The sequence below is a fragment of the Rhamphochromis longiceps genome, linkage group LG2 (genome assembly GCF_057381845.1).
Source record: "Rhamphochromis longiceps isolate RC_006_pf linkage group LG2, R_longiceps_female_GT1.1, whole genome shotgun sequence".
NCBI lineage: Eukaryota > Metazoa > Chordata > Actinopteri > Cichliformes > Cichlidae > Rhamphochromis > Rhamphochromis longiceps.
Window position 1 is genome coordinate 34,211,862 of NC_140558.1, and position 15,729 is coordinate 34,227,590.

Below are 15,729 nucleotides of genomic sequence, written 5' to 3' on the forward strand. Positions count from 1 at the left end.
CGTTTTACAAATTTTCCGGATTTGTTACGTCTTTTGAAATAAGCATCTCATAGGTATGTGCGTGTTGGACTCTTTTCTTATGACACTGTGACTTACACCGCGAAGAGTTGGTTAATTTTGTTTTAATGATGGGACAAAGAGGATGCGACCGAACGTGGATGAAAGGACGGAGTGTTGTGTGCTTGATCGCTATGCTTCTGTGCGGTGTGGCATCGGCTCAATTAAGATATTCCATTTCTGAGGAAGTTGAAGAAGGAACTGTGGTTGGAAATGTAGCAAAAGATTTGGGATTAGAGAAAAGCACACTAAAAGGCAGGAAATACCGGATTGTAACTAGTGCCATAGATCCTCTTTTTAATGTGGATCAAAACGACGGGATCCTGTACGCGAGGAGAAAAATCGACCGGGAAGAGGTTTGCGAGCGGAGCAGTACTTGTACAATAAATCTGAAAACGGTGCTAGAAAACCCACTGGAAGTTCATTATGTTGCTATAGAAGTGGTGGATTTAAATGACCATTCTCCCACATTCCCTGAAAAAGAGACAACACTGGAGATTTTTGAGTCTGTGCTACCAGGCGTGCGAATTCCGCTGCAACCCGCACGAGATCCAGACAGTGGCCCCTTCTCTCTTCAGCAGTATAAACTTAGCTCTAATGACCACTTTCGTTTGGAAGTTAAAGACTCAGGAGACGACGGTAAAATACCTGTACTGATTGTTCAAAAATCTTTAGACAGAGAGACTGCAGGAAGCCACACGCTCATACTAACGGCCATGGACGGGGGTAAACCTCCGAAATCGGGTACTATGAATATTCTAGTCAGTGTTTTAGATGTAAATGATAATGGCCCCATTTTCTCTAAAGATGTTTACACAGTGATGCTTCATGAAAATGCTCCGGTAGATACAACAGTCATTCAGGTAAACGCAACAGATTTAGATGATGGACCCAACGGGGATGTGGTTTATTCGTTTAGCAATGGCGTGAATCGTAAATTCTTTAAGCTTTTTGATATTAATCAGAAAACAGGTGAGATCATTGTAAAAGGGTTAATAGACTATGAGGAGAGAGACAGATACGAAATTGAAATTCAGGCATCAGACAAAGGCCTGCCTCCAATGGCTACACAAAAAAGCGTGATTATTAAGATAGTTGATGTGAATGATAACGCACCTGATATAGAGGTTACATCATTTTCCAGCTCTATCCCAGAAGATTCCAGACCTGGAACTACAGTAGCTCTTATCAGTGTAAATGATTTGGACTCTGGAGTGAATGGAAAGGTTATTTGTAGTGTAATTGATGATGTCCCTTTTGTTTTATCACCATCTTTACAGGACAAAATGTATTCATTAGTAACCAAGACAACTCTAGACAGAGAGAAACAGTCACAATATATAATAACAGTAGTTGCAAAAGACGGTGGCCAACCATCGCTATCATCTGAAAACACAATAAGTGTTACGGTGTCCGATGTGAATGACAACCGTCCAGAGTTTTCACTCAGCCCATATACTTTCTATGTTACTGAAGGGAACAGTCCAGGAGCTTCAGTGTTTTCTGTTAAAGCCTCTGATCGTGATGAGAATGACAATGCGCGCATTTCCTATCATATTATCAGAGATGGAAATGAAGATAATAAAGTCACTTCATTTCTAAACATAAACACTGATAATGGCGAAATTTTAGCGCTGAAAAGTTTTGACTTTGAAACACTGAAAACTTTCCAGTTCCAAGTTGTTGCCTCAGACTCTGGAACTCCGTCATTAAGCAACAACGTCACAGTCAACGTCTTCATTCTGGATCAGAACGACAACGCTCCAGTCATCCTGTATCCACTCAGCTCCAACGGCTCGACTAAAGGCGTGGAGGAGATTCCCCGAAACGTCAACGCAGGACACTTGGTGACTAAAGTCAGAGCCTATGACGCTGATATAGGATATAACGGTTGGTTGCTATTTTCACTGCAAGAAGTGACTGACCATAGTCTCTTTGCTTTGGACCGCTATACAGGACAGATCAGAACACTTCGCTCATTCACAGAGACAGACGAGGCTGAGCATAAACTGCTCATACTGGTCAAAGACAACGGCAACTTTTCTCTCTCAGCAACAGCTACTGTGATTGTCAAACTTGTGGAGCCCAAAGAGGCTTTTGCAGCTTCTGATGTTAAAAGTGCAGCAAAAGATGATGAGGACAGTAATGTCATATTTTACCTCATGATAACTTTGGGCGCAGTTTCTGTGCTTTTTCTCGTCAGCATCATCGTTCTGATTGCGATGCAGTGCTCCAAATCTACAGACTATACTTCTAAATATTTGCCAGAGACTAATTATGATGGGACACTGTGTCACAGCATCCAGTACAGATCGGGAGAGAAGCGGTACATGCTAGTTGGACCCAGAATGAGTATAGGATCTACCATAGTTCCGGGTAGCCATGCAAATACTCTAGTGCTACCTGATAGGAGACGCACATCTGAAGAGGTAAGAAAGACTTTATTTAAACAGTTGTTTTGAGAGTAGTTCACAATTCTCAGACACTCCAAAAAATACTGACTCAACATATTTAGAGCTTTATTTCCGTTGATATAAATATGTTCAAAGTGCTGCGTTAAACTTTCTCTTTATAACAGCTGAATAGAAACAGAACATAAATTTGTCGTGTGTATTCATCACCCAAACTAGCTGTGTGTGTGTTAATGAGATCGTTGTTGTATGTGTTTGCTAACAAGTAACGAGGTGATCTGTTAAAATCATAAATTAAACTACAGTTAGTGTGCTGTGGTTTAATGTTAATTTTTATCCCTTTTGCCTTTGAAACTGAAAATATCTAATCAATCAGAAACAGACAACCTTTCGACTGAACATGAAAGATTTAATTTTAAAAATTCAAGAAAACAATAATTGCTTTTCAGAACTAGAACACCTGAAACATTTCTTTGGTAGTTTTCCCACTTTAGAGGCCCTTGACAAAACTGTAGCAGATTTCAAGGAATTGCAGGGAACTGAATTGTATCACTGAAGTTACTGGGTGTTCTATATTTTCCAAATGAGGAAGCCACAGTGATGACCTTTTAGAATGATGGGCGTGCTCAGAGCAAATTATGGCGCAATTTCTGACGTTTAAAAGTCATTATCGATAATGACACCGTGTTTTAATACATATAATGCTGTCTTATTGTCGTTGGATAGTTAAATCTATAACGCGCATGTTTATTTAATTCCCATAACATTTATGTGTGCTGAAAGTGTATCAGACTTTGTCGGTGTGCGTCTGCCTGTGGTCGGTAGTGTTGCTGTCCGTAGTGCTGAAAGTTGTTTCAGTTCTACAAGCCTTTTTATTAGAAATAATACAGAAATAACTCATATAGATTTCCAAAGAAGGAACCTTACAAATCATCGATAATATATCTTATTCTTAGCAGAACGCTGTTTTGTTTCCTGCAGTTGCCAAATAGTTTTGTTGCTTGAATTTAGTTGATTTTATTTCATTTCTTAGGTTCACGGTGCTGCAATAACGTCATATATCGCATGGTGTCGGTGTAATTACAAATGTTTTCGTCTTTTTGTCGTCACCAGCTGGTCCAGCCCTGTATTTTGGCATTTCGTGCAACGAGCTTAAATAAGAAATCAGCTGCTTGTCGTTCTCGGTGGTGTGCACAGATAGGTTTAATTTATGGAAAGCAGGTTAAAAAGGAACCCTGCTGCACTTTATGTGTAAACGACACAATAATTGATCCTGAAGTCGTAATTTTATTCTGCACATAATGGAACAAAGAGGACGGCGGACGTGGATCGAGCGATGGAGATGCATAGTCTATGCGGTGGCATTGGTGATGTTTGGGAGCGAAGCCTCGGCTCAGATCAGATATTCCATCTCTGAAGAGGTTAAAGAAGGAAGTGTTGTTGGAAACATTGCGAAAGACGCGGGGATTGATAAGGTTACGCTGAAGGAAAGAAAGTACCGCATTGTTGGCAGTTCAAAGGAACCCCTTTTTCATTTGAATCAAGACGACGGTGTTCTGTATGTGAGCAGGAAAGTGGACAGGGAAGAGATTTGCGAACGAAGACTCGATTGTGTAATAAACCTTAAAACAGTGCTAGAAAATCCTCTGGAAATCCATTATGTGACCGTAGAGGTGGTGGATGTAAACGACCACTCCCCCATCTTTCCAGAGAAAGAGAAACGACTTGAAATATTTGAATCGACGATACCGGGTGCAAGATTTCAGCTCCAACCTGCACGAGACCCAGACGGTAGCCAGTTCTCTGTTCACCAGTATAAACTAAGTCACAGTGATCACTTTCGTTTGGAGTTAAAAGATAGAGATGATGGTAAAATGCCATTTCTAGTTTTACAGAAGCAGTTAGATAGAGAGGCTGCGAGAGAGCACAAGCTTCTCCTTACCGCTATTGATGGGGGGAGACCGCCAAAGTCGGGAACAACGCAAATACTGATTGAGGTACTTGATGTTAACGACAATGCACCTGTTTTTACACAAGATGTATACTCTGCTATGCTGAATGAAAACGCATCCCCCGGCACGTTAGTCATACGGGTGAATGCCACAGATTTAGATGAAGGAGCAAACGGTAAAATTGTTTACTCTTTTGGTAAGGAAGTAGAAATCAAACTGCAAAAACTGTTTTATATAGACTCGAGCACAGGGGAAATTAAAGTGACTGGTGAAATTGATTACGAAGAAAATGAACGCTATGAAATTGATATAAGAGCGTCTGATGAGGGGACAATCCCTTTATCAACAGACAAAAGTGTGATAATAAAGGTAATCGACCTGAACGATAACCCACCCGAGATTGAAGTCACGTCATTTTCTAAGTCAGTTCCCGAAGACTGTAGGATTGGAACAACAGTAGCTTTGATCAGCGTGAATGATTTAGATTCAGGTCCCAGTGGGAAAGTCTCCTGTGTCATACCTGAGGATGTTCCTTTTACTATATCGCCATCCCTCCAAGATAATATGTACGCCATAGTGACCAAGTCACTGCTGGACAGAGAAGAAAGGTATTTTTATGAACTTACAGTTGTTGCAAAGGATGCTGGTGTTCCATCACTCTTAAGTGAAAAGACAATAACTGTGGCGATATCAGACGTGAACGACAACAGGCCTCAGTTTTCAGTCAGTCCTTACATATTTTACATCACTGAAAATAACGATTTAGGTGCACAATTATTTTCAGTAAAGGCGTCCGATTGTGATGATAGTGATAATGCGCGTATTTCATATCACGTTTATCGGGACAACAGCGAAGGCAGTATGGCATTGTTTTTAAATATTAACTCGGAAAGTGGAGATGTTACGGCGCTGAAAAGTTTTGACTTTGAAACGCTGAAAACTTTCCAGTTCCAAATTGTTGCCTCAGATTCTGGAACTCCGTCACTAAGCAACAATGTCACAGTCAACGTCTTCATCCTGGATCAGAACGACAACGCTCCAGTCATCCTGTATCCACTCAGCTCCAATGGTTCTGCTCAAGGTGTGGAGGAGATTCCCCGAAACGTCAACGCAGGACACTTGGTGACTAAAGTCAGAGCCTATGACGCTGATATAGGATATAACGGCTGGTTGCTTTTTTCACTGCAAGAAGTAACTGACCACAGTCTCTTTGCTTTGGACCGCTATACAGGACAGATCAGAACACTTCGCTCATTCACAGAGACAGACGACGCTGAGCATAAACTGCTCATACTGGTCAAAGACAACGGCAACGTTTCTCTCTCAGCAACAGCTACTGTGATTGTCAAACTTGTGGAGCCCAAAGAGGCTTTTGCGGCTTCTGATGTTAAAAGTGCAGCAAAAGATGATGAGGACGACAATAACGTGATATTTTACCTCATGATAACTTTGGGCGCAGTTTCTGTACTTTTTCTCGTCAGCATCATCGTGCTGATTGCGATGCAGTGCTCCAAATCCACAGACTATACTTCTAAATATCTACCAGAGACTAATTATGATGGGACACTGTGTAACAGCATCCAGTACAGATCAGGAGAGAAGCGGTACATGCTAGTTGGACCCAGAATGAGTATAGGATCTACTATAGTTCCGGGTAGCCATGCAAATACACTTGTGCTTCCAGATAGGAGATGCACATCTGAAGAGGTAAGAAAGGCTTTATTTTAACAGGATTTTTTTTTTTTTTTTTTTGAGTAGTTCACAATTCTCAGACACTCCAAATACTGACTCTACATATTTAGAGTTTGAATTCGGTTGATATAAATATGTTCAAAGTGCTGCGTTAAACTTTTTCTTTATAACAGCTGAATAGAAATAGAACACAAATGTGTAGTGTATATTCATCACACAAACTGATGAGTATGAGTATCCTATGAGTATAGGATCTACCATGCAAATACACTAATGCTACCTGATCGGAGAGGGACATCTGAAGAGGTAAGAATGTCTCTCTTAATTTGAATATCTCATGAAGTAAAATTAACATTAATATGTTTTTGGAGGAGTTTGAACGAGATGATTTTGTTCATGTTGAAATGATGTCGAGTGCACTTTTCCCGTGTTTTGCTTGACCCCTCGACACGAAGTTGAAGCTTTTAAACACTATTTTTATTATCTCCATTGTAACGTCAGCTCGCATGGTGTCACTGTTTGTGAAAATTAACGACTCCCGACTGTACGTCTTCTACGTCAGTAGTTTTGCGCTACAGTATTTCTCGACAGGGTGCACTTGCGCTTTGGGGGGCAATGGCTTTAAATCTTTGATACCCTCGGAAACATTATGTTTCGGAATCCTGGAATATTTGGTTTTCATCAGCTCCAGTGTTTCGGTGTAAATTCATATTTCAATGTTTAACCGTCCTGTTCCTATTATTTTACTTATTCTGTGAATTCGCCATGGCAAGACGGGGATGCGGAGTACTGTTGGAGCGCCTGGTCGTCTTTATTGTTTCTTTGGCTCTCACTATGAATTCTTCTTCCGCACAGCTGCGATACTCTATTCCCGAAGAGCTAACGGTGGGTTCTGTTGTTGGAAATATCGCTAAAGATTTAGGGATGGATCACAGTGCTTTGCATGCTAGAGGATTTCGCATCGTTTCTGGATCGACTGAACCCCTGTTTCAACTCAACAGCAACGGCATAGTACACGTTAACAGAAAAATAGACCGAGAAGAGGTGTGTGAACGGATAACCACCTGTATTCTCAACATAAAGACTGTGCTGGAGAATCCCTTAGAGGTCCACTACGTCGGCATTGAGGTTTTAGATGTAAATGACCACTCTCCCATCTTCACGGACAACCAGACGCATTTAGAGATATCCGAATCTGCTTTACCTGGGGCGCGATTTCAGCTACAAGGCGCCCGTGATCCAGACAGCGAGATGTTTTCTATTCAACAATATAAGCTCAGTCAAAATGACCATTTTCGTTTGGAGGTTAAGGATAGAGAAGAGGATGGCAAAATTCCTGTTTTGTTTTTACATAAAGCGCTGGACAAAGAGGCTGCGCGAAGTCACAGATTGCTTCTGACAGCAGTTGATGGAGGAAAGCCCGCTAGATCAGGGACGATGGAAATTATTGTTAATGTTCTGGATGTGAATGATAATATGCCAGTTTTTGCCAGAGACTCATACACTGCTGAACTTGATGAAAATTCACCAATTGGCACAACTATCGTACAAGTAAATGCCACAGATTTAGATGATGGTTTAAATGGGGAGGTGGTTTATTCATTTGGGAATAATGTAAATAAGAAATTACGTGAAATTTTTGAAGTCGATAGCAATACAGGTGAAATTATTGTGAAAGGGCCCATAGACTATGAAGAAAAAGACCGATATCAAATTGATATTAAAGCTTCTGATAAAGGGCAAGTCCCCCTGGCAACAGAAAAAAGTGTTAAAATAACTATTTTGGACTTAAATGACAACACACCTGAAATTGAGGTGACATCCCTTTCAAGTGCAGTCCCTGAGGACTCCAAACCAGGAAGGACAGTAGCACTGATAAGTGTGAATGATAAAGATTCAGGAGTAAATGGAAAGGTGATGTGTTCTGTAAGTGAAGGTGTACCTTTCATATTAACGCCTTCATTGCAAGAAAATATGTACTCTTTAGTCACCAAGTCAATGCTGGATAGAGAACAGCAACCCAAGTATGACATAAGAATTGTTGCAAAAGATGCTGATAACCCGCCACTGTCATCTCACAGGATAATAAGTGTGATAATATCAGATGTGAATGACAACAGTCCAGAGTTTTCAACAAACCCATATATGTTTTATGTGACTGAAAACAATGCTGCTGGAGGATCTTTATTTTCTGTCAGTGCTCATGACTGTGATGAGGGTGATAACGCCCATATATCATATAATATTATGAGGAATGCTGATGAAAAATTGACATCATTTCTAAGTATAAACCCTGAAAATGGAGAAATTGTGGCACTGAAAAGTTTTGATTTTGAAACAATCAAAACTTTCCAGTTCCAAGTTGTTGCCTCAGATTCTGGAACTCCGCCACTAAGCAACAACGTCACAGTCAACGTCTTCATCCTGGATCAGAACGACAACGCTCCAGTCATCCTGTATCCACTCAGCTCCAACGGTTCTGCTCAAGGTGTGGAGGAGATTCCCCGAAACGTCAACGCAGGACACTTGGTGACTAAAGTCAGAGCCTATGACGCTGATATAGGATATAACGGCTGGTTGCTCTTTTCACTGCAGGAAGTTACTGACCATAGTCTATTTGCTTTGGACCGCTATACAGGACAGATCAGAACACTTCGCTCATTCACAGAGACAGACGACGCTGAGCATAAACTGGTAATACTGGTCAAAGACAACGGCAACGTTTCTCTCTCAGCAACAGCTACTGTGATTGTCAAACTTGTGGAGCCCAAAGAGGCTTTTGCAGCTTCTGATGTTAAAGGTGCAGCAAAAGATGATGAGGACAGTAATGTCATATTTTACCTCATGATAACTTTGGGCGCAGTTTCTGTGCTTTTTCTCGTCAGCATCATTGTGCTGATTGCAATGCAGTGCTCCAAATCCACAGACTATACTTCTAAATATCTGCCAGAGACTAATTATGATGGGACACTGTGTCACAGCATCCAGTACAGATCAGGAGAGAAGCGGTACATGCTAGTTGGACCCAGAATGAGCATAGGATCTACTATAGTTCCGGGCAGTCATGCAAATACACTAGTGCTTCCAGATAGGAGATGCACATCTGAAGAGGTAAGAAAGACAATTTTATTTCTAGGCAGTTATGCTATAATTTTAATCAGAAATAAGAAGCTGATCCTACAAAATAATCTACTCAACAGGAACCGTCAAGAAGCATAAAAAAATATTCACTGTGTGAAATAAGTAGGCTGTGTGTTGATAAAACGCCTTACATGTGGTTTTCTGGTTAGCTCTCACACAGTCCAAACTTCTAATTCATAAGCAAATTGAACTGTTGCTTCTATGCCGTGTCTATACCATAATATGGTGCTCTGCTTTTGAAGTTTAAAATTATTTATAATACTAATATCACCCAAATATCCAGTCAGACACTTATTGTGGTTTGCATGTATTTATGTCTGAGTCTGAATGAAAAACTGTGAGCTTTGCGCTGTATACGCTTGGTTTTTTTGTTTTTCATCTTTAATTGCATCTATATATCCTTCCTGTCTATGAGGTTTCTTACATGGGCTTAAAGCAACTGAATGACTGGCTATGAGATTTCTTGTGGTTTGTGCTTGCTGATGCTGTTGAGGTGATTCAATGGGCCATGAATGGCTGGAGCTAAGACAGAGAAGAGCAGAGAGTGCCTGAGGCGGGTGTGCAGTGCATCACAATGTGCAGCAAGTCAGGTGGGGTTGTTTCAGCAGGGATGTGAATTCATTCCAGGAGTGAAAAACAAGCAATATAATTTTACTATTTTTTTATTTGATTGTTTGTTGTGCTTTGGAATTGAGAAATACTGATGTAGAAGACTGTATATTTAGCACACTGCACACAAGCTTCAGAGTGCATGATCCCCTTTGACTTACTGAAAATAGGTCACATTCTATGACATGTGCGAAGGTCTGCAAGCTAGAGTCTGAGAGGTGATTCTCTATCGAATATTGTGTGTTGCCCATAGCAACACACTGGGAGATCCACCTCTCAGACTCTACTGGTTTCCACAGACTAGCATGCACTCAACGGTCTTAGCAACAGCAGTGGAAGAGGATGAACGAGGGAGGGATGGAGAAAGCAGTAGAGTAGGGGGAGGGGATGTGGCTTTTGTACAGCTCATCTATAGAAACCTCACAATATTTGATAAGAATTGGTTTATGTCTATATAAACTCGTGGATTATAATACCACATTCAGCACTGTAAATTAGAAAGAACATGCTGCAGATAGTAAAGGAATAGCAAAGGCAGGAATATTCTAGCTTTTAATTAGATATTTTATAGTATGGAGGATAATCTATTCACCCAAAAAACTGGGTCAACGTTAGATTCCCTACACAGGAAACTGACAGAAAAAAAGCACATTTTAAATTATAAACATATATGTCTGTGCTGAAAACTGGTGCTGTATGAGAAGCTACTGAGCAGCATGTGAAATAAAGCAGCAAGCTAAAGCTTGAATACAGGAAGGTAAAGGATCGGTTCAGATTCAGAGTAAGAGAGGCTGGCCACACTTTCTCTGCAGTTCATCTGTCCAGATTTATTTAGCTCTGCTAGCAATAACTGCCCCTCTGAGCGTATGTGTGCATGAATGAATATTTTATATGCACGTGTCCATGCGTGAGTGTGAGAGAGATAGAAATCAGGCTTTGTGTGTGTGTTGCAGCACAGCAGCAATGCTAAGCTGTGCCTGGACAGCAGATGCCCAGAAAAGATGTGATTAAAAATGAGAGCATCTCATTAAAACTAATAAGTGCTTGGAAATGTCATTGCATCACAGACTGTGAGCTGATTGCAAGTCTTTTAAAGAATTATAGTGTATTTTTATTTATTTTATTCCTGCGCCATCATAGTTTGTTTTTTAATAGTTAGGAAAAAAACAGATGGTAAGAGGAGTGGATGAGCTGTAATTACTTTAATGCAAGCACATGGGATGCACCTTTGTTGTACAGTAAATAAACAATTTTTAATATGTATATTACTATTGCAAAAACAGATGAAAAAATGACTCCTGCATTTGAAACTTGCTGATCTTAATTTAGTTTGATGTAAGAAGACGTAAACTGTTTACAGTTTTCATTCTGTATGCTCTCCTCTGTGGGGGTGTGGCTGCTTGCTCCAGTGGCTTTGTCTGTTTGCTTGGCTGGCTCAGCAGATCTCTGCAACTGTGTTTGCATGCGGTATGTCTACACAAAATGTTATCTACAGTGCAGTTACCTAAGTGTGTCTGTATACATTGCTTTTATTGAATAGGTGACAGCACGTTCCTCATTAAACTGCATTCATTGCAGTTTGGGAATGTTGTAAGAAGCCAATCATGTACAACAGTAGTGTGTAGTCATTTCAGCAACTTTCCTCCTATTTACCTTTCTTTTTGTGTCTTTTCTTCTAAAGTAACACATAAAATGCTGACAGCTAAACACACTCATATCATGCTTCACTCTACTTGCCTTTGCGTTTTAACTTATTCTGCACCTAATCTTCTGCAGCTAATCCCTCTCTCAAATTTTATGAAAAATAACCTGCATTCTTTTTTTTTCACTGTCAATTTGCTGTAAGTTTTGTTTTCTGCTTTTATAGCAATGAGTGTTCCATCAGTATACTACTCCATGCAGTGCTCACTGTTCTGCCTCTGCTCTGAGGACTGCTTATCCTTCCTCTTTTTTTGCAGCTTCTCTCTCTCTCCCTCTCTCACTCTCTCCCCTTTCATACTGATTTTGCTCTCAGTAGTTCCCTTCCCCCTTCCCACTCTTGGCCTCCTTTTCCCACTTCCTTGTTTCTGTTCTTCCTCTTCTCCTTCATATGGTGCACTTCTTTATTTCCCGGGTGATATTTGACTTGCTTTCTGCAATCTTTCTCTGGTTATGCCACATGCTCTTAAGCTGTGTGCTGCTGTGCCTCATGCCTGTAGGGTCATAGCAGTGGATGCTGAATGTGCTGTTGTATGTCAGTAGGGCACATTCTCCCTTATTGCTCCAGCTTTGTATGAAGACGCCGCCACTCACATTGAGGTCAGCAGCAGTGATGGTAATCTAATTTTGGACACATAGTGCAGTACAGCAAAAACAGCTACCATCATCATGTTCACACTTTACACATGCACACTTGTCCCCATAGATGCACATGCAATATCACATCACTGATATCACCTACTGTGTCTAATCCTCTTTATTCAAAGGCACTTTCACAGATAAACTGACTGGTGTGTGTGTGTGTGTGTGTGGGGGGGGGGGGGGGGGGGGGGGGTAGAAACTTAGTGAGTTTCCTTCCAAGTAAGCTTTCATGTTCTTTATTAACTTCCAACTTTTCTCAGATGCTGCTGTTGTGGAAAGTCCTACAGCACACAATTCTTTCTTAATAACAGCCTTTATTACAGAACAGCAAGGTGTGAGTCTTCACCAAGTGCCGTTACACTACTTGAGTGTTATACCCCAAAATGGAAAGGGGGGACAAAACATGATCACAAATGTTTGTTTGTTCAGGAAAGAAGAAGGCATGCACAATTTTAACTTTGCTAAAACTGAATTGTGAAGTTGAGTAATGATAAATGTATTTTATGTTTAGCAAAAACTTAGGTAACTGGAACTGTATTTAAAAATAATCAGGTTAACTTATGACAACTTCAGCCTTTTAAACTGATCAAATGCATCTAATATTTTTTGTTTAATTAGACTTTTCTTGAACTAGTGCACAAAACTCTGCAACAATACCTAAAATACAATACAAAAAATAACTTCCATGCTTGTTTATATTTTATGATGAGCATACTAAGTAGATTCACATTGTTATTGAACTTTTTTTTTCTTTCACTGGACATTGATTTTTATTTTTAAGGTGCAATCACTTACTGTTGATTGGGGATTTGCTTTTCACTGCAGAAAAACTGATGTGGCTCAGTGGAAGAATTCAAGGAACACATTGACTTTGACAGTCTGGTTTTTATTAGTGTTGAACTGAAGCACGTGATTTGTAGATGTTTCCAAACAAGTTGTCTGAGCTGCTATTTACTACATATCTCTGCTATGAGTGCTTGTGTTCATATCTGTACTTCCTCTTAGTAAACATTTAGGCAATATGGTGCTGGTTAATCAGGAGCTTAATGTCAATATCAACAAGCATTGCAGCAATGCATCTTTTAGTGTTCTTAGTAAATAATCTGTTTGTTGACCTCTGTGTGCTGCACTTTGAACAGAGTTTCAGAGAAGGGCTGAACGAAGATGTGTTTTGTGTCAAGATGTTTTTATGTCAAGTTAAACTCAATTATTTAACTTTACCTTTGAGTCTTGTATATTCAATTTTAAAATTTCCACTTCGTATGTTTAATGCATGACACTCACTGCAGTTTCAACCACATGAACCACTCGCACAGTACAGAAAATGCCCTTATTTGATTAAGCTCATTTAATAAACACAATAAATCAACTAGAAACATGACAAGAAGATGACCTGGATTTTTTCAGTTGCTTCTGGACAAACAGGGCAAAAATAGAAGTCAATGGGATAAAAATGTAATTGCAGGCTGCACTCACATCTGTGGGGCAACACTGCTTGGCATAGCTCCTTTAGCTCTTGTCATTTGCACTAGGACATGACTGATTTAGAGCCATGTGTAGCTTTAATGTCAGATGGCAAAAGCGAGGCAGTACTCGTCAGTATTTGGGTCAAACTTTCTTTAGTGTTGATAAAGATACAACTAGAATTTATCGGGTGTCCAGCAAAATTTGACACAGAAAATCATAAAGAATAATAGCAAAAAGAAAAAAAAACCTACATAATTCCTGTCTTTTATTTTTACTGTTTGAAAAGGTCTGACCCTTTGCTATCTCTACCACTTGGTTATATAAGCCATCAATTTCATTATCTCTCAGTCCATTGACTCATGAGTCCCATAGATTGGTCCTTGCTACTCTTATTTTAGAATCACTCTAGTGCAGCTGAATCAGTCCACGGAGGCCTTTCTCTGGAGCTTTAGCTGGGTCAACTTCTCTAAGCATTAAAAACATTGCACCAAAAAAAGTCATTTGCATACACTAACTCCATGTGTCCCTTTAACTCCTTGATGGATGATATGAGCCTTGCTTAGTGTACTGCATTGTGATGATTTGTTCACTGTCTTTATGTCAAGCTCTCTTTGCAATGCTTTACTTTCCTAACAATAGTCATATTAATAGTATCATAATGCTTAACAGTACTTAAGTCTAGACATATATGTCTGTGTGTTGTAATGCAGAGTGATTGGTAGCTTTGTTAAGTGCATTGAGCCATGTGCAGTGTTTACAAGTTGTTGTTTTTCCTCTTTTTTTCTGAATCAACAGAGATAAGAACAGATGCTGGTCTGTGCTGCTCTTGTTTGGCATCAGTGCTCATACAGCCAGAACATCTGCTGCTGTGCTTAGGTCATCATGCCATGCCCGGAGGATTGAACTGACTGATGGGTCAGGGCAAGGATACACGCAAGACAGCCAGCCATTAAGCAGAACACTAGTAAAGACACATATGGCTTAAAAACCACTTTTAATTTATCCTGTACCAAAACCTAAAAACAGCACAATGAAGTGTCCTGAGATCTAGATTTAGGAAATAGGAATTTAGTGAATTGTGAGAGAAAGCATGAATGAGTGAGGGAAATTCAGAGTCTGCTGTTTAGATGCTGGGTGTAGCCTTGCTAAGAGGATTGCCTTCTTATCCTTGCACTGCTCACTGCGGGGTAAATGGGGTAAATGAGGTATACGGTCACAAATGACATACACTTGTCTAATTAATACCGTATTTGTTGCCACACATGGATGGAATCAAATGTTGGCCGTTAGAGGGATTGAGTCTGTAGCTGCAGGGTTCCTCTTCCCCGTGTGGCTATTCGGCCTGTCTAGTTCCCCTACTAAACATCTTGAGTGAAGTCAATGCCTTGTTTATTCTTATCTTTCTGAATGTTCCAGCCCAGCTTTCAATGTGCTAATGTTTTATTCAATGTAACCAAATCACAAGACTTTTTGTTCCTGCAGTGTATATCTGGCAAAGCTCTGTGTTGCATGTCACACCCCTCTTTCACTCTAAATGTTCTCAATCTAATTTCTTTTAAAAGAAAAGCTCTACAAGGTTTAATACAACACAAACCACACATTATCCCGTTAAAATAGGTCTTATTAGTTATATTATTAAAACTTTTCCCAAAGAAAACCAATGGGACAAAGTCAAACTAGATTGTTTATTATTTCTCTTAAAGGTTGAGACTTGAAGTTTCACATGATATGGAGGAATAGTATGTGCATGTATGCCGCAAACAATAATACTATATATACTGTAGCATATACCGCACAGCCTGGGTGGGTACAGGTATATCATACATTAATCCATGGTATCTGAAAGGATGCACAGTGTGTGTGTGTTTGTGTTTATGTATGATCACATGACACTTGACGCAGACACATGAGAAAGCCCATTTTAACAGTGATTAAAGCTACAGTGTAAAAAAGTCTCCTTGTATTCTCTGTGTTTTTAAAATGGACATTCAGCTCCTCCAGGTCATTTTTCTTAGTGTGTGATGCAGTGAGTTTTTCTGTTCAGGACGTGAGTCATCTCA

General features: G+C 40.0%; 1 protein-coding gene and 1 pseudogene across 3 annotated transcripts in view; both read left to right on the forward strand.

The window, feature by feature from the left end:
- Positions 1 to 15,729, forward strand: part of LOC146677663 (protocadherin alpha-C2-like) — a 139,619-nt gene that overhangs the window by 6,704 nt on the left and 117,186 nt on the right. The window contains exon 1 of one of the 3 annotated variants that reach the window (XM_085424716.1): positions 3,676 to 6,127. The exons of 1 other annotated variant lie outside the window; for it this stretch is intronic. In XM_085424716.1, coding sequence (XP_085280842.1) covers positions 3,770 to 6,127 — 2,358 coding nt within the window. In that variant the 5' untranslated portion in view covers positions 3,676 to 3,769. Of the gene's footprint in view, positions 1 to 3,675; positions 6,128 to 6,788; positions 9,224 to 15,729 lie in introns of those variants that run through there. One more of the 3 variants, XM_085424725.1, reaches the window with a different exon arrangement.
- LOC146677665 (protocadherin alpha-8 pseudogene) lies at positions 42 to 2,519 on the forward strand (annotated as a pseudogene).